The sequence below is a fragment of the Otolemur garnettii genome, unplaced genomic scaffold, assembly GCF_000181295.1.
Source record: "Otolemur garnettii isolate 467f Iridium unplaced genomic scaffold, OtoGar3 scaffold00167, whole genome shotgun sequence".
Taxonomy (NCBI): domain Eukaryota; kingdom Metazoa; phylum Chordata; class Mammalia; order Primates; family Galagidae; genus Otolemur; species Otolemur garnettii.
The window spans coordinates 810,785-837,797 of NW_003852562.1; the positions used below are offsets into that span (position 1 = coordinate 810,785).

At 36.1% G+C, this 27,013-nt stretch overlaps 1 protein-coding gene across 1 annotated transcript in view; it reads right to left on the bottom strand.

The window, feature by feature from the left end:
• Window positions 1–27,013, bottom strand: part of NBEA (neurobeachin) — a 719,303-nt gene that overhangs the window by 75,149 nt on the left and 617,141 nt on the right. The window contains exons 46-47 of the mRNA XM_003800132.3: window positions 15,066–15,206; window positions 2,367–2,486 (exon numbers count right to left, since the gene is read on the bottom strand). Coding sequence (XP_003800180.1) covers window positions 2,367–2,486; window positions 15,066–15,206 — 261 coding nt within the window. The remainder of the gene's footprint in view (window positions 1–2,366; window positions 2,487–15,065; window positions 15,207–27,013) is intronic.

Below are 27,013 nucleotides of genomic sequence, written 5' to 3' on the forward strand. Positions count from 1 at the left end.
AACATTTTGTGTGTGTGTACACCCTAAAGAGTATGTGTGTGTGTGTGTGTGTGTGCGTGTGTATCTGGTAAAAATTTTCAAAAGTTGTCTCAATGCTAGAAATTTTTTTTCTACTAGGAAAAAAATAGATAAATGTATTTTCCTTTTTATTCTTTTTTTTTTTTTTTTGAGATGGAGTCTCTCTCTGTCCCCCTGGGTAGAAGGCCATGGTGTCATAGCTCACAGCAACCTCAAACTCTTAGACTGAAGTGATCCTCTTGCCTTAGTTCAAGGTGCCTGCTGAACAACATCTGGCTAGTTTTCCTATATTTTTTTTAGTGGAGACAGGGTTTTGTTCTTGTTCAGAGCTGGTCTCGAAATCCTGAGCTAAAGTAATCCACCTGCCTTGGCTTACAGAGTGCTGGGATTACAGGTGTGAGCCACTGTGCCTTGTCAATTATGTGGAATGCCAAGTTAGAGAAAGGAGCGTTTCATGAACTAATTAGGTACTGGGGTAACATTCCTGTGTTTGGTATGGCTGCTTAAGGACAACCCCCTTCCAAAGCTCTCAACTTGGTAGTAGCCACATTGTCCTTGAGGATGTGACCTCATGAGCCCCAAAGTCACTATTAGTAACAAAATGTAAATGTTTCTGCCAAGGTTCTGAATAGGAAAAGCACAGGGAGAATGTAGAAGGAAAAGCCTGGGACAGGGCATTGGTTGTCAGAGACTGAAACGTAACTTGGTCAAGAGCATCAGTAAAGTTCTCAGGAGAGGAAGAGAAGTCTAAAGCTCTAGCTACATCCTAAAATTAGAATGACCAGCCAGGATGTGTGGGCATGTGAGGGGGAATCTTCGAATTAAGTTGTAAAGCCAATTTTCTTCTTTGTGATGATGTCAAATAACAGTGAGTAGGCATTTTTATTTGAAGTAGGGTCATATAATATGGATATAGCTCGGACTTAAGATATATAATCTTAAATATGATAAGAAGGCTTCAATTATAGATAAGAACATTTAATTCACAAAACATAATACAGAGTACCTTTTATGAACATGTGCTAATTCTAGAACCTATTGTTCAATGATAGCCTACAGCTTCCCATTTTCTATATTAATTATCAAAGTGTTATTAAATAAGAAACAGACTCCCTCTCTGATCTCATTGGTAGAAAATCAGTTTAAATGATAATTTATGGATATTTTAGGTCTAAATGAAGGTATACAAGTGTTAGAGAAAAATGTGGAACTTCAGAGTTTAAAGGATGCATATTAAATTCTCTTACCTTTTTCCAAATGTGAATATGTTGTACATATAGATTAATATTTACACATGCAAACTTTGATGGCAACAAATAAAACACACATATGTGCTCTGCTCTACTTGGCTTCACTTCCTTTGTCTTCTGCTTTGGAAAAGAAGTGAACACGAGTTGTGTTCATCCCATTTTTATAGTTCAGTAACAATGTAATTGCCTTTATAAATGCTTTGCAATAGATAAGCATAAACATGTAAATGGCAATTTTGACTTTAACTTGGTATCTTTTGTTGGATTAAGACCCTAATGGAATGGTATCATAACATTTTTATATTGAGTGACAGTGACAGGAAAAAAATGTGCCTTGAAGAAAAAGGGCTTAAAATAAGAAACACATGTGATAACCTGGTCATGTAATCTTATTATTGGGGAAAACAATGAGAAAAATAAAAGAAGAAATATATTTTATTGCTCCAAATACCAATTTTTTCTTTTTTTTAAAACAAGAGCCCATATAAATGAACAACAAATCTCTGTATTTAACAATAGTGCAGTAGTACCAACTGTAAAATTACTCTGCTCTCTGGCTGTTCCTGGGTATTGTGTGTGTGTTGGTTTAATCTAATGTGTATTGTTGCATAGTGTCCCCAGGCACAGTCAAGTAAAAGCTAAGGCTGTACAGAGAAGCCTACATTTTAAATGGGCCTTGTCATTAATGCTTTATTAATTGCCCCAGGCTACACAAACCCAAAGCTGGGCAAGCTATAACAATATGACACATTAAGGTCAAATCCAATTCCTGCTGTGTTTTATGGAATGGGCCAAATATTGAGTTAACAGCAGGAAAGGCAATTTAAAGGCTTTTCTTTCCATCTCCTGATTATTCGATCTAAATTAGATAGGAATTTTTTTGAAATAATGAAAACACTTTCACTGAGTACTATAGAAGAATCCTGAATCATTTTCTGTGATGTTCAAAATTATTTCCTTTAAGGTTAGATGTACTGTATAATTTTAATATGATGGAGCAAAACTATAATATAAAGTGCCTTATCCACCTGCTTTAAAAAAATCAAAATTTCAACATATTTTGAAATCCAATTAATACCAACAAATAAAAATGCCTACCTTTACATCAGAGGTATCTCTCTGACTCGTTCTCCAAGACCTTGCAACTGACGAGAAGGTTCGATCGGGATGGTCAAATTTTCCATCATTTGCATTGAGGAAGAAGGTTGTGAAAGGTTCCTAAAGCAAAAAAGCCAGAATCAGGAATCTGAATGCTCTGAGCACAGCTGCTCTCATTCCTTCATAAACTATGACTCACACTGAAACCTTGAGGCGGAAGCAGTGCAGGGTCTTAGAGAGATGCCCACACCAAGGCACCAGGAGGAGTTGGCCTGGGCCTGACTGGGCTCTGCAGCACCTGCCTCTGTACAATCCTAGCAGGTCACTTTGCTTCTTGGGCTTATATCTTCTGGTCTATAAAATGAAGTTCCAGTGCTCTATGATTCCCTGACAAGTGACTTGGCACTGCCGTCAATTCATAACTCAGATTTTTTTTTTCTAATAATTAAGGCCATACATACAAACACGTTAGTAAGAAAAACCACTGTGACACCAATCACTGCAGTGTAGAGGCAGGTGGGGCATGTCCATCTCAGATTACGATGAAAGGCTACTAAAGTACTAGTACCACATTATGGTTTGATTGTCTTTTTAAAAATGCAAATCCCTGTTTAAAATCCTTCAGTAGCTTTTTGGGAGCTCTTAGGAGAAACTTGAACTACTTAATTTGTCTTGCAAGAGCCTGAATGATCTGGAACCTGCTCCTCTTGTTTCTCACAGTCTAAAATCTTGCCACAGTGCTTTCACCTCTGGTCCTTTGTGATCTTCCCTCTGCCTGGAACAAACTCACCCCTTCCCCTTACTATCCTTCCCTGTCTTAAGTTCTTTTTATCCTTTAAGACCCAGCCACCATGTCGTTTTCTCCTGTAAGGCTTCCCTCAAATAGCACTGAAGTTTGTATCGCACGTTTTGTAACTGTGAACCTGTCTGTATCCCCCCCATGAGTAGGTTCTGTATCTATCTTACGTTTCTATCTCCAACATTTAGAACAACTCCTAGCACACAGAACATGTTCAATAAATAATCTGTTGGATGAAGAAATAAAGTAAGTGCAACTGACTAGATAAACTCTAGTCCTCCCTGTATTCTGTGACTGTTACCTTAGGGTAACATAGTATCTGTTATCTAGGGCGTGTTCTCATAGAGGGAAACCCAGGAATAATATACAGGAAACCCAGGAATAACTGTATCACAATATACTAATAGGTAGCATAGTTAGTTTTAGTGCTTATATTAAATGTAGTTCTTATATTGGGAGTTTTCGTGTTGTTCTTATGTTTTTTGTAAAAACATAAAAAAAGCATTAAATTTGTTTCCAAGTTCAAAATGTTTAAGTAACATTTACTCTGACTGAGGATTTCGTATTTAACTGCAAATATAGCCGAGATAGATACTTACATCCTTCTCCAGGCTTTAATTCTTCTTTCTGAAGTGTGGGAAGAATGATATGTCATCCAAATCTATACCAGGTTTGAAAATGTCAAGAAATCTACATGCCACTTTCCTAAACACTTTAGTCTTCGTTCTTCAACAGGTAATCTCTGTTCTATTCATTTGTTCTCTTCTGCCACTAGCCTTAAGGGCTGGCTCTCGGGAACAGTGGCAAGTATTCCCCTTCCTCAGTGTCTTCCTAATACATGGTGTGGGCGCATGTCATCAATTTTATAAGTTTGTAAGGTGTTGCCAATATTTCTTGTTCAGTGTTAGATGAAGGAGTTAAGATCAAGAGTGACAGAACAGTATACAGGTAACAGGGGCATTACTGATTCACCTGAAACGCAATATGCATCCAGGAAGCCCATACTGCTGTTTAAGATTTTAAGTGATATGAGAGACAAATAGATGACACCAAAATAAAGTTAGGGAATGGTTGTATGACATGCTTTTTGCTAATTAATTTTCTTTATAGAATTTATTATTAAAACTAAGCGCTGGGCACCATTGCTCACATCTGGAATCCTAGCAGTTTGGGAGGTTGGGGTGGGAGGATTGCTGGAGTCCAGGAGTTGAAGACCAGTCTAGGCAACCACTCAGGCAACGCAGTGAGACCCTGTCTCTACAAAAACTACAAAAATTGCCAGGTGTGGTGGCACATGCCTTTAGTCCCAGCTCCTCAGAAGCCTGGGCCACTGAGCCAGGAAGTCTGGATAACAAAGTGAGACGCTTGTCTCAAAAACAAAACAAAACAAAAAAAGGTAGTATATCTGATCACTTAATCAATTAAAATGGAGATGGGGATATAAAAATTCTGGAAGTAGTAATGGTAAATTAAATGAAATATGACAGATCTAAGTTTGAGTCTTGGTGGAACTATTTACTTATCTTGGACAAGTTACTTAACCTTAAGTGACTGTCAAGTAATGGTGTCTCTTCCTTCATCTATGTAATTGGGAAAGATAAGACCTTGGGGGTAATTATGGCAATTACGGACGATTAAATAAAACAACACAGAGAAAGCTGTACCTTACCTGACACAGAGTTATGAAAACGTCTACCAGCCGTATGTCTCGCACCACGTGGTCACTGCTGGACCCCATCAGGCTGACAAGACTCTGAGCTCCTTAGGGCTTATTAACCTCAGTCTCCCCAGCACTGAGTGCAGCACTAGGCTTGCAGTTAGTGTTTAATCAATGGTAGTTTAATATGCCTGAACATACAAGGTACTGTTGGGAGAAGCGGCTATGAGTGGGTAAGACTAAGAGGGAGTTTAAATTTTCACTTTTTTTTTTTTTTTTTGAGACAGAGTCTTACTCAATTGCCCTGGCATCAGCCTACCTCACAGCAACCTCAAACTCTTGGGTACAAGTGATCTCCCTCACCTCAGCCTCTGGAGTGGCTGGCACTAAAGGCACCTGCCATAATGCCTGGTTAATTTTTCTGTTTTTTTTTTTTTTTTTTTTTTTGTAGAGACAGGGTCTCAGGGTCTCAGCCTTGTTCAGGCTGCTCGTGAATTTCTGAGTTCAAGCGATCCTCCCACCTTAGCCTCCCAGAGTGCTGGGATTACAGTGTGAACCACTGCATGTGGCCTTCACTTTGTTACTATTAGAAGTTTGACTGAAAAGTTCTATCTTCAGAACCCACTTCTTCATTATTCTAGGATATTGATTTAAGGTATTTTGTTTTCTACGTAGGTAGCAGGCAGAGATTAATTTAGAGGGATCAGACTTGTCTGTAGGTTTTTTAACCTATTAAACAGATGTGAGTGAAGACCCATTTATACATGCAAAGCCTTACTTCTTATACCAGCCACTGAAAGCTCATTTCTACCTCAACCTAAATTACATAAAATCCTTTCTAGTTTTGAACCCTTCATGTGCCAAGAATAGCACTGATGGGCACAGTGGAAACAAATCCTAAATTAAAGGATGATGTTTATTTCTGATAACAAAGTTATAAATGAATCTGGTGGTACTCTGAAGCAGAGAATATTGAAGAATTCCACATTTTACTGTTTTAAGCAGCTTTTTTTTTTTTTTAACTTTTTATTGTTAGGGATTCAATAAGGGTACAAGACACCAGGTTACACTGATTGCATTTGTTAGGTAAAGTCCCTCTTATAATTGTGTCTTGTCCCCAAAAGGTTGTTTTAAGTAGCTTTTAAAAAATCTCATTAACAACTGTTTTAGGGTCACATACTACATTACTGACATAAATTCTCATTATTCCTGAAGGCCTCCAGCTGCTACAGTGGTAGGGTACTAATAGAAATTGATAACCTATTTGTTTATAAGTAAGCATTGATCTTTTAAGCTCTGATTACCATGGAGATTACTTTTTTCCATGTGTCTCCCTATTACCTTTGAGGTGACGGTAAGAGGCCTTTTGTTTTATTTGACTCATGTCTGACTAACATAGAAGATCGGTGCTCTATTAACCGTAAGTAACTTTTACATTTATTTGCCTAACACCTGTCAATTGAACCATTTTCTATATGTATATCAATATATTAGTTATTTTACAATTATGCTAAAAAAGCTTTCAGCTTGGGAAATAAGATGTACAGATAAATAATATCTTAAATAGCAATTTCAGAAATTACAATACTAGCACTCATCGGGCCATAAACATTTCTGGTTAGATCCTGCAGTGATAATGGCCTGTGGCAGACACTGCCAGCCTTTCCTGCCTTGCAGTGATTACAGATCAATTAATTGTATCATGAACAATCCAATGCTATTTCCCACTCCTTCCTCCCTTTGCCCAATTCCTTTATTTTTCTGTCTTAATATAATTTTTGCTTCATCATCTCTTAAAACTCTTAATCCTTTTTTTCTTGTATGATTCTTTTATTTCCTTCTCTTCTTTCCATTTAAAAGCCCCAAATGAAACCCATCCAGGAGTAACAGGTAGTACCTTGACTGTAACAATAGCAAGGAAAAGTGCATTTGAAATTGTAGGCAGCATAGTAAGACCAAAGGGAAGGGAAATAACAATTACTGAGACCGTTTCCATGCCAGGTGCTATCTTATCTTGGCTAGCTCCATCCTCACTACCATTCTTCAGAGCAGGTATAATTATTGCCCTTTTATATTTGAGAAAATATGAGATTATAGCCTAAGAAATGGAGGAATCATTATGTCCAGTGGCTTTTGTCTAACTCCAAAAGTTTATTTTCTCCCATTCCTTTCAAAGGAACCCAAAAGTATTATCTAGATTAGAATTTTTTTTTTTTTTAAGACAGTCTCATTTAGTTGCCCTAGGGTTGAGTGCCCTGGCGTCATAGCTTATACCAACCTCAAACTCTTGGGCTCAAGAGATCCTCTTGCCTCCTGAGTAGCTGGGACTATAGGCACCTACTATAACACCTGCACAGTTCTTTCTAGTTTTACTAGAGACAAGGTCCTGCTCTTGCTTAGGCTGTTCTCAAAATCCTGAGCTCAGGTAATTCACCTGTCTCTGCCTCCCAGATTTCTGGGATTACAGGAGTGAGCCATAGCAACCAGTTTAGATTAGAATCTTGGTTAAGTTTTCCTCATCTTCTTCTACATATACATGCACTGTTCTTAAGCATATTACTACTCAAGATAACCCTGACATCAATATTTTATTCAGTAGCACTATCTTTTGGTTTTAATCATAATACTTGCAAAAGTGATTCTATTACTTTAACTTTACTATAAACATATACTTTAAAGACACATTATGGTTTAAAGAGGCTTTCAAAACAATCTATAATTTATACAGAAGGTTTCAAACTCTAAACAACAGATTTATAAATCTTTCCTTACCCATGTATTTAACTTCCTAAGAAGTGTTTGATAAATAAATTTTAAATACAAGGGTTGAACATACTGAACAGGTTACTGAGAGCTGAAATGGTCAGTGAGTAAGGTTTAATTACTTCTGTATGATTCTTTTTGGTCTAGGATGAAACATGCCAAGTAAAATGTGTCCTTTTATATAAGTTAATATCTGGAGAAACCAGAAACCCTGCAGTAATAATTTATTCATTGTTTGCCCAATGGCAGCTATCAAGAAAACAGTCTTTTCAGATTTATACTGGAGATAAGTGACTTACTTCACTAGTAGTTTGTCTAAAATAATATTTTTTAATTTTGCATCCAAATGGGAGCAGAGGAGGTCAAACTCTCCCTCTTTGCTGACAATATGATATTATACTTAGAGAACCCTGAAGACTCAACCACAAGACTCCTGGAAGTCATCAAAAAATACTGTAATGTCTCAGGATATAAAATCAAAGTCCACAAGTCAGTAGCCTTTGTATACGCCAACAACAACCAAGATGAGAGGTTAATTAAGGACATAATTCCCTTCACAACAGCTTCAAACAAAATGAAATACACCTTGGAATATACCTGACAAAAGAGGTGAAGAACCTCTATGAAGAAAATTATGAAACCCTACGAAAAGAAATAGCAGAGGATATTAACGAATTTAAGAACATACATGCTCATGGCTGGGAAGAATCAACATTGTTGAAATGTCTATACTTCCCAAAGCAATCTACAGATTCAATGCCATCCCTATTAAAATACCAACATCATACTTTTAAGACTTGGAAAAAATGATTCTTCATTTTGTATGGAACCAGAAACACCCCATATAGCTAAGGTAGTTCTTAGTAATAAAAACAAAGCTGGTGCATCAGCATACCAGACTTTAGATATACTAACAAGGCCATAGTGGTCAAAACAGCATGGTACTGGCACAAAAATAGAGACATAGACATTTGGAATCAAATACAAAACCAGGAAATGAAACTAACATCTTACAGCCACCTAATCTTTGATAAACCAAACAAGAACGTCCACTGGGGGAAAGACTCCCTATTCAACAAATGGTGCTGGGAGAACTGGATATCCACATGTAAAAGACTGAAACTGGACCCGCACCTTTCTCCACTCACAAAAATTGATTCAAGATGGATAAAAGACCTAAATTTAAGGCATAAAATGATAAAAAATCCTCAAAGAAAGCATAGGAAAAACACTTGACAATATCGGCCTGGGGAAAGACTTTATGAAGAAGACTTCCATGGCAATTACAAAAATAAGCAAATGGGACTTAATTAAACTTAAAAGCTTCTGTACAGCTAAGGAGATAACAACTAAAGCAAATAGACAACCTACACAATGGGAAGGGATATTTGCATATTTTGAATCAGACAAAAGCTTGATAACTAGGATCTATAAAGAACTCAAATTAATCCACATGAAAAAAGCCAATAATCCCATATATCAATGGGCAAGAGAGATGTATAGAATCTTCTCTAAAGAAGACAGATGAACAGCTAGCAAACATATGAAAAAATGCTCATCATCCCTAATTAGAGAAATGCAAATCAAAACCATCCTGAGATGATCATCTAACCTCAGCCAGAATGGCCCACATCACAAAATCTCAAAACTGCAGATGCTGGCAGGATGTGGAGAGAAGGGAACACTTTTACACTGCTGGTGGGACTGCAAACTAACACAGCCTTTTTGGAAGGAAGTATGGAGAACCCTCAGAGAACTCAAGCTAGACCTCCCATTTGATCCTGCGATCCCATTATTGGGTATCTACCCAGAAGAAAAAAAATCCTTCTACCATAAAGACACTTGCACTAGATTGTTGCAGCTCAATTTACAATCACCAACATGTGGAAACAGCCTAAATACCCACCAACCCAGGAATGGATTAAGAAGCTGTGGTATATGTATACCATGGAATACTATTCAGCCATTAAAAAGATGGAGACTATACATCCTTCTGTATTAACATGGATGGAGGTGGAACACATTATTCTTAGTAAAGCATCATAAGAATGGAGAAGCATAAATACTATGTACTCAATTTTGATAAGAGGACAATTAATGACTAGTACATGGTGGGGGGTGGGGGAAGGGGAGAGGAGAGAGAGAGTGAAAGAGGAAGGGGCGTGGGAAAGGAAGAGCAGAGAGAGGGAAGGAGGGAAGGGGGTGGAGTTCTCGGTGTGTGATACACCTTTTGGGGGCAAGACACAATTATAAGAGGGTCTTTACCTAACAAATGCAATCAGTGTAACCTGGTTTCTTGTACCCTCAATGAATCCCCAATGATAAAAAAAAAATTAAAAAAAATTTTTTAATTTCAAGTAATGAAGTATGTAGTTAATTAGCATTTAAAAATAATTATTATCATTGTCATATTAAGAACATTGATTGAAACTAATAATGAGTTCAATGACTTTACGTCTAAAAGGCTTGAAAGGTATAGGATGGATACTTCTATTAATCTCTGTTTTATTTTCATGAACAAATTCTTAGTGATAAAAATTTTAATGCATTTTCTACTTCAGAAACTCCTTGGGATGGTATAAGACAAATAAAACAATCATACTTCCTTGGCCCCGTTTGGTTAAACACTTAAAAAGCCATTAGAACAGGATACTTCTACTTACTACTGCATAATATAAGATATTTGGACTAAGTCCCTGTAAGAGCAAATCCATAAATCTGTTCTGTCCAAAATTGTAGCTACTAGCCACGTGTCACTACTGAACTCTTCAAATGTGGCTAATTCAAATTAAAATGTGCTCTAAATATAAAGCACACTCTAAATTTCAGAGACTTAGTACCAAAAAAATTGTAAAATGTCTCATTAATAATTCTTATAATGTTTAAATAATGTTTACATGTTTAATTCTTATAATGTTTAAATAAATGTTTCCATGTTTAAATGGTAACATTTTGGATATATCAGGTTAACAATACTGTATTAATTAAAATTAATTTCATGTATTTCTTTTTTACTTTTGACTGTAGTTACTAGAAATTCTGACTTATGTGAGGGACTTACATTATATTTCTGTTGTACAGCACTGCTACAGAAAATACTAAAAGGGCATGTGTGTTATAAGTATATGCAGAGCATTCTGCCAGCCTTAGCATGCTTTGTACACCATCTCACTACAATAAGAAAGCAACTTCAGGATGAGTTGTGATCTATGATTTGAGAAAGTGTTTAGTTTGTTAAGGATAACGGAAGGTCAACTTAACTCAGGCTGCTGATTCTGTGGGCTCAGTTGAATAATTTTTGTGAATCTGGTTTCAGACGAATTTGATTATATAAAAACCACTGAATACCACTTTATACATCTCAAAATACTATTATATATATTCTCTCATTTAATTCTAAAACAACACAGTTGATAACATTTTCTTAGAAATGACTCCTTACTTTTTCTTTTTTTCTCATTCCCAAAATACCTGCATGAGGTATCCTAGTTCCCCCATGGTGGTAGGTTACTATGGTGATGAGTCTTTGATAAAACCTCAAGTGTTATGAAAAGGCCTCCAAGGGTGAAATATTTGGTTTCAATGTTTTCTTTTTCTTTTTGGAGATAGGGTCTTGTTCTGTTGCTTAGCTATAGTAGAGTGGTGTCACCATTGCTCACTGCAGCCTCTAACTCCTGGGCTCAAGGAGTTCCCCTGCCTCAGCCTCCCAAGTAGCTGGAACTATAGGTGTGCACCACCACCCCTGGCTTATTTTTTATTTTTTTTAGAGATGGGGGGGTCCAGGCTAATCCCAAACTCTTGACCTCAAGCAATCCTCCCTCCTTAGTCTCCCCAAAGTGCCTGGATTAAAGGCATGAGCCACCACCCAGCTGGTTTCAGTATTTTCTAAAAATTTTCTTTTCTAACAGTTTTGAAGGTCTGAGAGTTCCATATGGACCGACCCGATGAAGCCAAATCAACTGTGTAGCTTAAACAGTGTATCTTATGGGCCACTTAGGCCCAGGCACATCTTTTCTTGGCTTCTGGGGTGAATATTAAGCAGCAAAGAGAACTTTAACTTTATTGACACTCTTTTTTTCTAATTTTTAATTTAACTCTCTCCACTAATTTTGTTTCTGGTTCATGCACACCTAATCAATCATTTCCCATTGGTATTGATTAGAAATTTGGGGTTTTTTTATGGTCTGATCATTTGGTGATCAGGGAATCTAATTTATTAGGCTTTTTGTTTTCTTGTCTGCTTGCTTATTGGACAGCTCAAATAACTAAAAAAGTATTTTGTGTCCATTGTAAAAAGACCAACTGTTCGAGATCTTGATTTGCAAATTTTTCTGTTTCTGTGTTTTGTTTTGATCTGTGCCTGAAACTGTAAAATGCAAGCAATAAACTCTCATGTGTCTGTGTGTCTGTAATCCAGAAAGCCTACATCTCTTGAGTGAGTGTGAAGTATTTTCCTACCTCAGGAGGGTATTAGTTATTACCACCCATAAACTCTGCTCTGCTTTGCTGTGCTCTGCTTTGACTGGTTTACAGTGATAAATAGGCATTTATATCAATCTAGTATTTTTTAAATTAATAGAAAAAAGAAATAGAATTATAATACTTTAAAAGTTCTAGAGTTAAAAAATCTTTCTTAACTGAAATATTCTTTTTCAAGAATAACTGAAATATTCCTTATTCAAAAATAAGGAGACAGACTGAAGAGATATTTAGATGGTAGATGTGTATCTGATTCCATGTTAAGAAAATAAATTCAATATTCTGAACTTCTAGCTCAGAAACATTTTTATAAAAGAATGTAAGTTTACATAATTAAGGCAAATCTTTGGACAAATTAGACTGAAATATAATTCTCACCAAAAGTTTTCGTAACAACAGTAATTGTTTATAGTCTACCAACTATAAGGGGCTTAGAAGTTACTTAAAACATCCTCATATTACATTTTTGTAGATAGTCTGTTTTTTCCTATAACAGACAGAATGCTTAAGGAAGACTTGTAAACTAAAGCTGTTATTTAGGCTTAGGGAAAAAATAAATTTGAAAATAGGAGATCCATTTTCATAATGCTGCTTTACCAGTAAGAGGCATATCAGATGCATGCAGCAGAGTGGTCTGGAGTATATCTTAGTAAGGAGGAGAAAATATTTTTGATTGTATTAATTTAGAGATTTGATTTAGCATTCTATGGTACGTTTCAGTCACTTTTATTTTTATAGTAAAAATAAAAAAACAAAAACACTGACTCCAGTAACTGCTCCTAACTAGACTAGATTGGAGAGGGGAAGATTAAAGGCAAAGAGATTGGCTCAGAGCTTTTGCAATAATCTAGATGAGAAACAATGAGAACTTAAACTAAGGACAGTGTCAGAGTTAACAGAGAAAAGGAGACAGACTGAAGAGATATTTAGATGCTAGAATCTGTGGGTGGCTGATTTTTTTTTAATTGTCTGTTTTATTTTATTTTCTTTTTTTATTAAATGATAACTGTGTACATTAATGCAATCATGGGGTACAGTGTGGTGTTTTCATATACAATTTGAAATATTTTCATCAAACTGGTTAACATAGCCTTCATGTCATTTCCTTAGTTATTATGTTAAGATGTTTATATTCTACTTTTAGAAAGAGTCACTTGTACCTTTGAAAGATAAACCATAGAGGTGATCCCACCAATCACCCTCCCTCTGCCCATCCACCCCTTCTCCTCCCCCTCCCCATATTCTTAGGCTATAATTAGGTTATAGCTTTCATATGAAAGCTATAAATTAGTTTCATAATAGGACTGGGTACATTGGATACTTTTTCTTCCATTTTTGTGATACTTTGCTAAGAAGAACATTTTTCAGCTCCATCCATGTAAACATGAAGGAGGTAAAGTCTCCATCTTTCTTTAGGGCTGCATAGTATTCCATGGTGTACATATACCACAGTTTGTTGATCCATTCGTGGATCGATGGGCACTTGGGCTTCTTTCATGTAAAGGTCTGGTAAAGTAGTGAAAACATCTAAGAAAGCATCCCAATTTCTAGATGGGTGAAAACTGGGGAAATAATCATGCTATTTATTTAGAAAAAAATTGGGAGTAACTACAGTAAGTTCATGAGGGAGATGAGCTCATTTCTTTTTTTTTTTTTTTTTTTGAGACGGAGCCTCAAGCTATCCCCCTGGGTAGAGTGCCATGGCATCACAACTCATAGCAACCTCCAACTCCTGGGCTCAAGTGAGTCTCCTGCCTCAGCCTCCCAAGTAGCTGGGACCACAGGCACCCACCACAACGCACGGCCATTTTTTAGTTGCAGCCATCATTGTTGTTTGGGGGGCCTGGACTGGGGATTCGAACCTGCCACCTTAGGTGTATGTGGCTGGCGCCTTAGCCGCTTGAGCCACAGGTGCCGAGCTGAGCTCATTTCTTAAAATTGGTGTTTATGGTATTATGAGATGTTCGGGGAGCATGCCCAGTAGACCGTTGGGAATATACACCAGGGAACCACATGAAATGTGCAATGAAGACAGAAGCTGGAAGTCACCGGGTTGTAAATGAACGACACAGCCTATCTAAGACATTGAGAAAAATCCTGGGGAAGGGGTATGCTGAGAGAAAGAAATCTGAGTAGCAAATGCCTCAGAGACATGATGGTAAGACATGGGAAGCTCTATCCACATAAGGTGCAACCTCCACACAAACAAGTCAGCAGAATGAGGGGTGTGCACCCTCTGCCAGCCAGGAACATACTGACTGGGAGGTGATGAAGTGGAGGCACTGAGCGAGCAGTGCATCAAGGACAGCAGAGGCCGAGCTTTCAGCACTGACTTCAGGGGGAGAGACGGAAAGGACTGTGAGTGGGCAGGGGCTGGAAGGAGGGTTTTTTCGTTTTTTAGATCAGAGAGCCTTGAACATACTTACATCTTAGGAGAAAGAGAAGGTAACAGAAAGCAGTTTTCACAACATTTGGAAATTGGTTTTAAAACATGCTGTCCAAGAAGCAAGAGTGAGAGAGCTGGGGAGGGTAAGTGCCAGATTCCCTCCTAAGAGAGGAGGCAGCAGGTGTCAAGAATGTACTCCAGGAGACTGGCTCCTTTATAACTGGTTTAGGTTTCAGAAGCTCACAGTAACCTATCTTCCTAACTCAATTTTGCAAATGAGGCAACTCATTAAAAAAGTTTAGTTTTGCTACAGTTTGGAATACAGTAGAACCCTTGTGAGTTTACCACCCAAGGGACTGTAAAAAACTGGTTAACATAGAAGTGGTCAACATAAGGAACTAGGCCTGCTGTGCTGATATGTACATGTGGTGCATGTCTGGTCTATGAAAACTAGGTCAACTTAAGGAGGCGGTCAACTATGGAGGTTCTATTGTATTAATCATCTCCAATCTTTGTTTGAAATAAACTATAAGTGTATTTGATTTTTCTTTCATTTACTTATGTTAAAACCTTTGAGGTATGGAAAACAAACTGTAACTTAAGGAAAATACTCACGATTCGAACAAGCCACGATAGGGTAGATGTTGCTGTTGAATAATGAGTATTATAATGGTAGGGTGGGCTTTGATCATCTTCCCATGTTTCATAACGTTCTGCATAAAACACAGCTCTCTTTGGGTTCAAAGCACCAATTGGCTATAAAAGAAACAGGAAATATTTTATTTAATACAATCATATTAGACAATGTAGATGATTAAGTCTTAATCTTAAAAATATTTCACTGTTAGTTCATTTTAACCATAGAGCATTAATATACTTTTTTGTATTATATTTTTAACCATATTGGATTTTACTATTAATTATAAATCATTATATTTGCTAAAAGTTGCCCAAGAAGATGACTCATATGTGCATTCTTTTTTTTTTTTTCCCCTTATTTCAGGTTAATGTGAAGACATCATTAGATTATAGCATTTGTGTTTGTTAGGTAGAGATCCTCTTGTAGTTGTGTCCTAATCCAAAAGGCATGTCATATACCCTTCCACTGTGTCCATTAAGTGGGAGGACACCAATTCCCTCCGTTCATCATCCTCTCTCCCCCTGCCTTATTACCCTTTTGAAGTGAGTTTTCCTCTTATGTGGGCATGTGTTAGATTGCTTACTGGTTTCATATTAGTATTAAGCACATTGGATATTTGGTTTTCTATTCTTGTGATACTTTACTAAGGAGAATGTGTTTCATCTCCATCTAGGTTAATACAAAAAGTGTCTCCATCTTTTTTATGGCTGAATAGTATTCCCTGTTACACATATAATTGTTAATCAGTTCCTCGGTTGATGGGCATTTAGGTTGTTTCCCCATCTTGGTGATGGAATAATCTAGTGCAAATGTCCTTATGATAGCATACTTTTTTCTTCTGGGTAGATGCCTAGTAATGGGATTGTGGGATCAAATAGAAGTTCTAATTTGAGCTCTTTAAGGATCCTTCATACTTCTTTTCAAAGAGTCTGTATTAGTTTATAGTCCAACAGTTTAAAAGTGTTCCCTTCTCTTCACATCCGTGCCAGCGTCTGCAGTGGGGGAGAACAGTGGGCTGTTCTCAGTGGGGTTAGGTCATGTTTCAGGGTGGTTTTGGTTTCATATGTGCACAGTTTCTAGACTACTAAATGTTTTAGTGAACTGGATTATCTGAGGTGATCTAGTTTAAACTGTTAAGACCAAACCAACAGTTTCATGTTATTTTCCTGTATACTTAACAACCTATATAGAAAAAATTTAGCTGTTCTTCCAATGAAGAGAAGCAGCAGCACTTGATCATTTGACAACCATATTAGAGAAAACTTTGTCTTAATAGCTTGCTATCCAGAGTGTGAAAGACAACAACCCTCCATACGTAATCTCATTTAGAATGTTACTCCTGTTCTGTCAATGTCTATTCTTTTTATGAACTTCAAACCTATGGGTGACAGAATAAACCAGACATTTCTGATTCCCTGGAAACATTTTGCTAAGGCCACTAAAACCTCTCCTATCGGCACCACCATGCCATTTACCAATCATGATGTGAATACCTATAGTGGAGTATACTGTAAATGCTTAGGATATGATTGATTTATTTCTTCAATAAAGCATGTGTTAACTGGATCACTGTCTCAAACTCATTAGCACATTTAATCATTAAGAATTTCTAGCACAGCATCTTCATGATTTCAAATAGCCAACTACCTTAACTTAAGATTTTGGTCTGATTCTGGCTTAATAGTATGGATTAAACTCTTATGATATCAAATAACCACATTATTAAGTTTTAGGTTAGATTACAAAAATGAACATGTTGGCTTGGTGAGCATAGCACAGTGATTATGGCGCCAGCCACATATACCAAGGGTAGTGGGTTCAAATCCGGCCCGGCCAGTTAGACAGCTAGGAGAAGAGCTAAATTTTTGTATATTATTTTCTAACAATATGCAACAAATAGCCAGGGACTGTGGCAGGTGCCTATAGTCCCAGCTATTTGGGAAGCTGAGGCAAGAGAATTGCTTAAGCCCAAGAGTTTGAGGTTGCTGTGAGCTGTGACATCATAGCACTCTACCGAGGGTGACATAGTGAGACTCTATCAAACAAACAAACAAACAAACAAAGAACATGTTTATGTAGAAAACAAAAGATGAGTGCTAAGAATAATATCGGGCTGCGCCTGTGGCTCAAAGGAGTGGGGAGCTGGCCCCATATGCTAGAGGTGGTAGGTTTAAACCCAGCCCTGGCCAAAAACTGCAAAAAAAAAAAAAAAAGTATCTAACTTGGGCAGCACCTGTGGCTCAGTAGGTAGGACTCTGGCCCCATATACTGAGAGTGGCAGGTTCAATCCCAGCCCCGGTCAAATTGCAACCAAAAAAAGGCCGGGCGTTGTGGTGGGCACCTGTAGTCCCACCTACTCAGGAAGCTGAGGCAAGAAAATCCCCTAAACCCAGGAGTTGGAGGTTGCTGTGAGCTGTGATGCCATTGCACTCTACCCAGGGTGATAAAGTGAGACTTTGTGTCTTAAAAAAAAAAAAAAAGAATAATATCTAACTTCTGTATTTCAAAATTTAGTTTTCCTATTTAACTATGAAGATCCTACCAAGGCTTAATTTTAACAAAAGAAGCAGAAGAAAATTAGTATTTCAGTGGGAGACATAATGTTACACAGGGGAGAAAATTAATATAGAAATTGCTGTGAGTCTTGCTTTTAGCCTCAGGAGACTAATTCATATAACACATTGATGTTAGCAGTTAAAAGTCTTCTAGAATTTCCATAATAAACTTTTACTTGAAAGGATGCTTATCCTGAATCTTAAAATTATTTATAAATTATGTTCATTTTTGTTAATTTTAATTAATACAAACTAAAAAATTTATTTTTAAACAAAAAACTATATTTCTTGGGCATAAAAGTGTTAATAAGGTTAACACTCTTTAAGTGTTAACCTTTAGTTAAGGTTCCTAAACTGTTTTGTCTTCATTCATTAAAATGAAGAAAATATAAAACTTTGGTGTAAATATTTTTTAAATCCTCTAAGGCTTAAACTTTTATTTTCTTTTAAATTTCACTGGTTATCTCTCAAACTTTTCTAGGTAGATGTAAAAAAGTCAATGCAATTTTGTTAAACATTACATAAAATATTAATCATTTAATGAAATTATTACTGTCTATAAGCACGTTAACAGGACTAACATGCTAACGCATTTTACATATGGAGGGTTGTTGTTTTTCACACTCTGGATAACAATATTAAGAATTCCATTAAAACATGAAATAAACATGACATTGTAAACAAAAATATAATTACTTTTTTAGTAAAAGGATAGTTACTATAAAGTGGAATGAATGTTAGTTCTGTTAGTGAATTGAATTGAAATGAGTTTTTAATTTAAATTTGCCTACATATTTTATACTTTACGATACAGATGTGTTTTTCCTAGCTCAATAAATATTTTTCTTCTTTTTTTAATAGATATTTTTCAAAGCATTTTAAATGCTAATACTTTGCTCTGTCATGAAGAATGACTATGCTGATAGAGTTTTCATAGTCATAAAATGTCTGCATCTTCCCTCAGGACACCTTATCTGATGCTGCCTGTTCTATAAGACCTCACAAAATATTATGGAAAAAAAGGGCATGGTCCTTCCTCTACTCTTCATCTTTCTCCTACATTACTGAAAAAGGGATAAAATAAGTATTCATATTTTTTATTTTATTCAAGTTTCATCAAAGTCATTTTATCAGAGTGACTTACAGAATACTACTTTGTAGGAAATAGCTGCATAGTGTTTAAGCCTATATATATGTCTTTCTTATTAATTTCTTAAAATACATTTCTGATTTTGAATTTTTACCTAATGTAATTAGAAATGAATTTCATGATGCATCATGTAAATGATTTGGTTTGTAATTACTCTTTTCTATCATTTTGATCCAGATACTCAAAAAACAATCATTTAACAGCAAATATCTTTAAAATGTTTGGGAAATGAGAATTATGTCATAGATGATGTATTTACTTACGAGATCCAAACAGGTACATATATCAGAGTATATCTATCCATCTTTCTATCATTTCCCTTCTCATCTACTTATACCATTTGAATTTAGCAAATGAATAAGGTAAGCATTATGGTGAAAAGGTAAGGCTACACTTAATGAAATTGATAAATAAATTTATTTTGTAATTTTTTCCAATTTTTATCCAAGACTAACTTCCTTCCCTGTCAAACAGTGGGCATTTAGATACAGCCACATCTGTGCATTGTAGGTGTTAACCATATAAAAAGGTTTAACTAAAATTTTAAAACTTGTTTTTAGATTTATTTCTATTTTGTTCCTGTGAGTTTTTATGCTACACGTGAATGGTGTAACAGGATAACAGAAAAATGATGCAAATGAATAACAACACAAAGATCAAAAGTAAAAATTTCTATCCCTACTAAACTTTACTATAGTAAAAATTTCTACCCCTACTAAACTTTATTAGATCAAAAGTAAAAATTTCTATCCCTACTAAACTTTATTACCAGTAAAAATTTCTCCCCCTACTAAACGTTAATTCAGTTTTTAAAATGAAAAATTTTATGTATAACATTAGCATGTCTACATGAAACATCACTGTTGTAGTTATTGAAGGAATGATGCTGAGGATTTTCTCTACTCTTATCATTTGATATCCACCCACTGCCTTTTTTGAGGAAGGGTCTTGTTCTGCTGTCCAGGTTAGAGTACAGTTGCAACACCATATCTCATTGAAACCTCAAACTCCTTGGCTTGTGTGATCCACCTGCTTCAGCCTCTCAGGTAGCTGGGACTACAGGTCCATACCACCACACCCAGCTAATTTTTCTATTTTTTGTATACTCAAGGGGCCTTGCTAATGTTGCTTGGTCTGGTCTTGAACTCATGGCCTTAAGTGATCCTCCTGCCTCAGCCTCCCAAAGTGCTGGGATCACACCTGTGAGCCACCACACCCAGTCCAATTTCCCCTTTTTATTTTATCCATTTTAGAGACAGGTCTCACTATGTTGCCCAGGCTGGAGTGCAGTGGCTATTCACAGACATGATCCCACCACTGATCAGCATGGGAGTTTTGACCTGCTCTGCTTCCAACCTGCCCCCTGCCCCCCAGGAAGTCACCATATTTATGTATTGATGCTGAACTTAAGTGTGGACACCTGATCAGCATAGCACACTACAGTCTAGAACTCCTGGACTCAAGAGACCTTCCCGCCTTAGCCTCCTGAGTAGCTGGGACTCAGGCTCAAGGCCTTGCATGCTGCCTAATTTCCCCTCTTTGAATACAAAACAGAGAAATCCTGTTTCAGACTTAAGTGCCACAAAAAGATTTGTTTTTGTAAAAAAAGTTCGTGATTTTATTGTATTCAACAAAAATCCTGACAGATGCCTGTTACATTATCAAGTTCTCTGAGAAAAACTATTATAAATTGAATTATTTAAATTTGTTTACTCCAGTGTTTTCTTTTCTATATATGTGTCTATATATATATATATTTTTTTTCTTTTTTTAAATGACAGAACGATATCTTTTATGCTTTCATGACCGTCTTTCTTACCAGCTGGTAACCCGCAACAGAAGCAGTGCTGCTTAGACTTGGACTTTGAAAAATTCTGGTGAGAATCCTTTTGATATATATTTCTGAGGGCTAACTTTTTTGTTGTTGTTTCATTTACTTATTTTCCTTTTCTAGTCTCTTAGCCTCAATCTCTCAATATTTTTCTATTTTATAACAACTTGCACGTTGTACTAAATCCTTTTCTAACAACACGTATGTATGTACTATATACATATAAATTAAACAAGCAAAAATCACCAATAAAAATGATATAAATAAAAAATACTTATTAGATAAATGGTATTATGTGAGACATTAGAAGGGCTTTTAGAGAAAAATAAAAGATTGAATTTAGAGCTAGAATGATTTTAATAAATAAAAATAAATGGGGATTGATTTATTCAATGATCAATGTCATCAAAGTGGATTATAATTTTTAAGATAAACTTTTTCAAGGAGAAATCAGATCTAATCAAAGCAATGTTAATAACAATGAATTCTAATATATCATAAAAAACTAGACTTGCTTTTAATAATGAGATTAATGATAATAGGATTCTACTCATATATAGGTTGAATATCCCTAATCTGAAAATTTGAAACCCAAAATACTCCAAAATCCAAAACTTTTTGAGTGCCAACACAATGTCATCAGTGGAAAACTCCATACATAAGTACTTAATACAAACTTGTTTCCTGTACAAAATTATTAAAAAATAATGTATAAAATTACCTTGAAGTATGTATATAAAGGGTGGTTGGTGCCTGTGGCTCAAGGAGTGGGGCACTGGCCCCATATACTGGGGTGGTAGGTTCAAGCCCAACCCCGGGCCAAAAAAAAAGTATGTATATAAGGTATATATAAAACAAATAAATCTGTGCTCAGACTTGGGTTCCATCCCCAAGGTATGTTATTATTTATATGTAAATATTTCAAAATCTGATAAAGTCTGAAATCTGAAACACTTCTGATCCCACGAATTTCAGATAAGGAATATTCAGCCAGCATACATAAAATGTTCAAGAGTTCACCACTGCTACTGCAACTGCTAATGATACCACACATATCAAATTCACTTCTATTTTCTAGACTGACTTCCATAAGTCTCCAACATCAGTAAAGTGTTCATTATGAACCTAATTTTATAGCAGGGAAACAGGTACCTGGGTCTTTACTTTCTGTACCACTGCTTTGTTTTTCATTCTTAAATATGAAATTCTGGTCTTGATGTGATTTTTTTTTCCTCAATAACTGCCTTCTTAATTCCTCATCTAATCATAGATCCTCAGAAGTAGAAGGAACCTTACAGGTGTACTAGGCCAACTCTCTGATGTTATAGGTGAGGACACTGAGGAAACTCACATCAACAGCATGCTGCTAGCTAGGGCTACACATTTTACAGAACCCGCTGACTTGTGCTAGATACAGCTTGAAGCTGGGTGCAGGTGATTCATCTGTCTGGCTTCTAATGATAGCTTTCAGTTATCTCAACACTCTTAACCAATCTGAGCCTGGGACATACTACGATGTAGCTAAGTTATCTTGTTCTCTTTTATTATAATAATCAAGGGCTTGAAAATCCTTTGAAGAGTTTTCAAGAATTCTTATTTTTGTTTTTTCAGTCAAGAACTACACATCATCTTTCCAAAAATTCTCAGTTATGACAATGTAGAAACATATCTGCAAAAGGTTCTGTGCTCAAGTAAATTCCCTGCCCCCTTCTAATCTAATCAAGAACTTCAACTCATTCTTTTGGAAGCAGTTCAAATTGCATCTATGAAGACTTACAGGACACCATCTGGTAACAGCTAGGCAAGTTTAGAACCTTTTTTTATCGAGTAGACTAGCTTTTCAAGGATACTCCACATCTTTTATTCACTTCTATAATCTCACACCTAACATAGCTCTTTTTAGATGAGCTATATAGATGAGGATTCATTAACCCAATGATGTATTATTATATAAAATTTTCATACGGAAGTTTGGTATTATTGTACAAAATTTCCATGTGGAAATTTCAGACAAAATTTTTAGGCAAAACTCAAAAATATTTATAGTGCGTAGGATAAAGAGCTAGTTTCCTTAGAAATGAGCTGTTACCAATCAGTAAGAAGCTAATGAACAATCTAATTAAATAAATGAGCCAATTATATTAATAGGAAATTCATGGAAAAATTAATGCCAATTTCCAACATATGTAGGAGAAAACAGTACCAGCTTCTACAATGTAACGGATCTCTCTTTCTTTTTCTGTTTAGCAGGCATTATGCCTCCTTCCTTATTAACTGCTTCTTCCCCACTTCTGGTCTACCTGGTGCAGGTGGCTGACCTCATTACGTGACTTCTTGGACAGGCATATGATTTAGACCTGTTAATCAACATACTCATCCATATGGGTACCTTATTAATCCACATCCGTTACTGCAGAAATGGGCACATGATTCAAGCTGATCCAATGTAACTTTGCTTCAACTATCCGGGGAAAGAAGCGCTCTGCTTTCCTAGTGGGGTTACAAAGTCATCACTGCTATAACACAAGGAAGCCTGTTTGAGACTGAAGCCAATGCAGAAAAGTGGTGTCTTGCCTGACACTAGTGAGCACTTGGATCCAGTTTTTCTAGGCTGACCCATCCCTAGGTTTCTCAGTTATTTGTACTAATAAAAACTTTGTATTTTAAATTATAGCCAGTTTAAGTTGAAATTTCTATGACATGCAACCGTAAGTTATAAGGACACTCACAACTGTTAAAATGTCAAACAAAATTATTTTTTTGATTAAAATGTTATCATTATCCAGGCTGTAGGAAAACATATGTCATAATAATGTTGCTGTGAACATAAATCAGTATATATTTCTTGTGGGGTAAACTGGTAGTATTTTTTCAAAAATATACATACTTTTGATCTAATAATTCCTCTTCAAGGAATTTATAATGTGGAAAGAATCACATATAAGGATATTTCTTAAATCAAAAGCTGTAAGTAGTCTAAATGTCCAATAAGGGACTAGTTAAATAAATGATGATATACATATATGCTATTACAAATGGCTGATTTCAAAAGATTCCAAGATAAATTCAATCAATCAATATTGAGTGCCTACTGTGTCAGAAATGAGTCCAGACCTTAAAGTAAGAGAAATAAGGTCTGTTCCTTTAACACGTCATCCAGGCCCCCCAGATCCTTCACACTAGCTTTTTCTCTGCCTTAAACTCTCTTAGCCATGAATCTCATATGACTGGTTCCTTCTCATTCATGCTCAGTGGCACCTCCTCAGAGATGTCTTCATTCTGACTCAATCACTGTGATCCTGTTATTCCGTTTCAATTGTCAGTAGAGCACTTATAACTGATCATTTATAGGATCACAATGACTGGGTCAGAGTGAAGACACCCCTGAATAAGTGCTCCTGAGCATGAATGAGAAGGAACCAGTCATATGAGATTCATGGGCTAAGAGAGTTTAAGGCAAAGAAAAAGCTAGTGTGAAGGATCTGGGGGGCCTGGACGACGTGTTAAAGGAACAGAAAGAAAGACAGTGTGCTTAGAGCAGAGTCATCAAGAAAAGTCTATGAGATGAGGTGAGGAAACAGGCAGGGGTCACTCACAGGGCTTTGTAGACCAGAGTAAGTGCAGTTGAAAGTTGATGAATGGTTTTAAGTGGGATAGAAATAAAATCTGTTAGGCTTGAGAAAGTTAGCTCCAATGGTTTGATGGAGAATGGATTAGAGGTAATATTAAATTATCATTAGTAGCACTAGGATTAAGAAAGGCCACTTACAGAAACAGTATGATATAGCATATAGGATTTTCTTTAAAATCTTATAATATATGTAATATATATTTTTTAAATATTCAGCAAAACAGTTTTAAGGCTATACATGCAGCTTGAACAATAGTTGCCATCAGGGAGTGGGAATGATGGAGACTTTTAGTCTTCCCTTTACACTCCTTTTTTAATTGTTTAATCAAGAATTTGGTTATCTCATGCATAACATTTTAGATGGATTTTTCCATTATATGGCACATAAGTATCTTTCAAATGTGAACATTTTGATTCTGTTAAATTTTAATCAATTATAGTAAGTCTGTATTTTGACAAATATGCTTTATTGACCAAGTATTTCCAAATATAAATTTCTAGTATTACTCTTCACTGGTATTTCAATCAGGATATATCAAAGTCTTACTAGATAAAACATGAGGAACAAAAAGACAAATCCAGAATGTGAGATATTCTCTAGGAAACCTGGCACACTCTATAATGAGTCAATATCCTGAATGAAGGGGCTGGCTGAGAGCTACTGTTGCCTAAAAGATGCATAAGACAGAAGACTCAGATGGATTGTGTGATCACTGATTGAATCCTGGCTTGCACAAAACAATTTTTAAAGACTCATGGGAGATAATTGGAAAATCCTGATTATAGGCATAATGTTCGATAATATCAGGGATTGTAAGTTTTGTGAGATGTGAAAATGGTATTCTGGTTACATGGGAAAATGTTATTTCCCATACTGAAATATTTAGGGGTAAATCATGACATATTTAATTTATGTTAAAATACTTCAGCAAAACAAAAGAATGCTCAAATGTCAATAATTACAACATTTAAGTATTGGTTAAATGGGCATTAATTATTATTAGTATTTTTCTTTATGCTTGAAAATTTTCATAATAAAAAGTCAAAATCAATCGAAATACAGCACAAAAACAAAGCAAAATCTTTCAAATCAAACAAAGTCTTTTCTGCGGTACTTATTCTAATAAGTTAGAATATCCTAATAGATAAGGTTATTCTAATAGATAAGAATGCGTCAATGATTAATTTCAAAACTTATTCTCTAAAATGTGTGAAAATTGTGTTCCCTTAAATGGACTAAATTTCCCATTTACAATTTTATAGACACTATTAATTTGCTTAATACAGCCTTTCCTCATCACATGAAACTTCAGCTAATCACTACACAAATTCCAAATAAATTGTTAAGGAATAGAACCTGAAGTAATGAAGCATTAATAAAAAGAAGTGTTGAGACTTCTATTTTGGCAGCTATAATTGAGTGTATTTCGTTTTTTTTACTTTTTCATAGGGTAGAATTATGTATTATGAAGAAAGATAATCTTTGATCCAAATTTGCATTTTCAGTAGCAGTATCTACTAGCACATTCATAGATATGTTGGCCCCGGGCAGGACTGACAGCTTCGGAGGTATCCAATGGCTCTCGCTTTCTTTTTCTTTCCGGTAGCATATAAAAAGTGGGCATTTAGGAAAGGAGAGCATCTAGAAGATAAATTAATCATCAGGCCTATTTACTTATTTGTTTTTGAGATAGGATCTTGCTTTGTCACCCACGCTGAAAGTGCAGTGGCACCATCATAGCTCACTGCAGCCCTGAATCCTAGGCTCAAGCAATCCTCTTGCCTTAGCCTCTTGAGTAACTGGGACTACAGGTGCAAGCCACCATGTCCAGTTATTAGTAACTTTTTTTTTTTTTTTAATAGATCAGGGCCTTGCTATATTGCCCAGACTGGTCTTGAACACCTGGCTGGAATTTTAAGAATAATAGGCCACCAGGCTTATTTAAAAATTTTTATTTATTGATTAATTTTTAAGACAGGGTCTCCTGTTGTGTTGCCCTAAGCTGGAGTGCAGTGGCATCATCTATAGCTCACTGAAACCTCAAACTCCTGGGTTCAGGTAATGCTCTGCCCTCAGTCACCCAAGTAGCTCAGGTGCTACCAAGTGCGTGCCATCATGCCCAGCTAATTTTTTACTTTTTATAAAGGCAGGGATTCGCTTTATTTCTTGTTCTCAAGCAATTCTCTTGCCTTGGCCTCCCAAAATGCTAAGGTAATCACCATAAGCCATCAGGCCTTTCCTTATTTATTTATTTTGAGACTATCCTACCTACGTATGGTAGGAAACAACAGTTAACAAGTGAAAGATGTGACCTGTATGACCAGTGCAAGTCATGACAGAGTTGTGCAGGTAAAACAAGAAACCCATGCTTAGCAAACGCCCGATGTATATAGTAAGCAGGCCTAATGTTGGCTGTTACTGTTATCCCAGAATAATTCCTAAGAACATTAGTTTAAATATTTTAGTGAAAAGAAAACACTTTTACCTAAAAATGATGGAGTATCTTAAATCTTCATGTGTCAGTATTAAGTAGGAGGATAATGACGGGGCTACAAATCAGTCTCAAGATCACGTCTATTTAATATTCTGTTTCAGCAGAAAGGAAGGGTTAAAGGAGACTGAGTCTGGCCGAGTTTGGCATGACAATGCTGCACCTTGAGATACAGATGTGGCATGCGGCCGGGAAGCAGAGTGTGCAGAGCAGGCTGTCTGCCCTTCTGTAGGGAGTGCCAGGAGCATACAATAGGAAATGCTC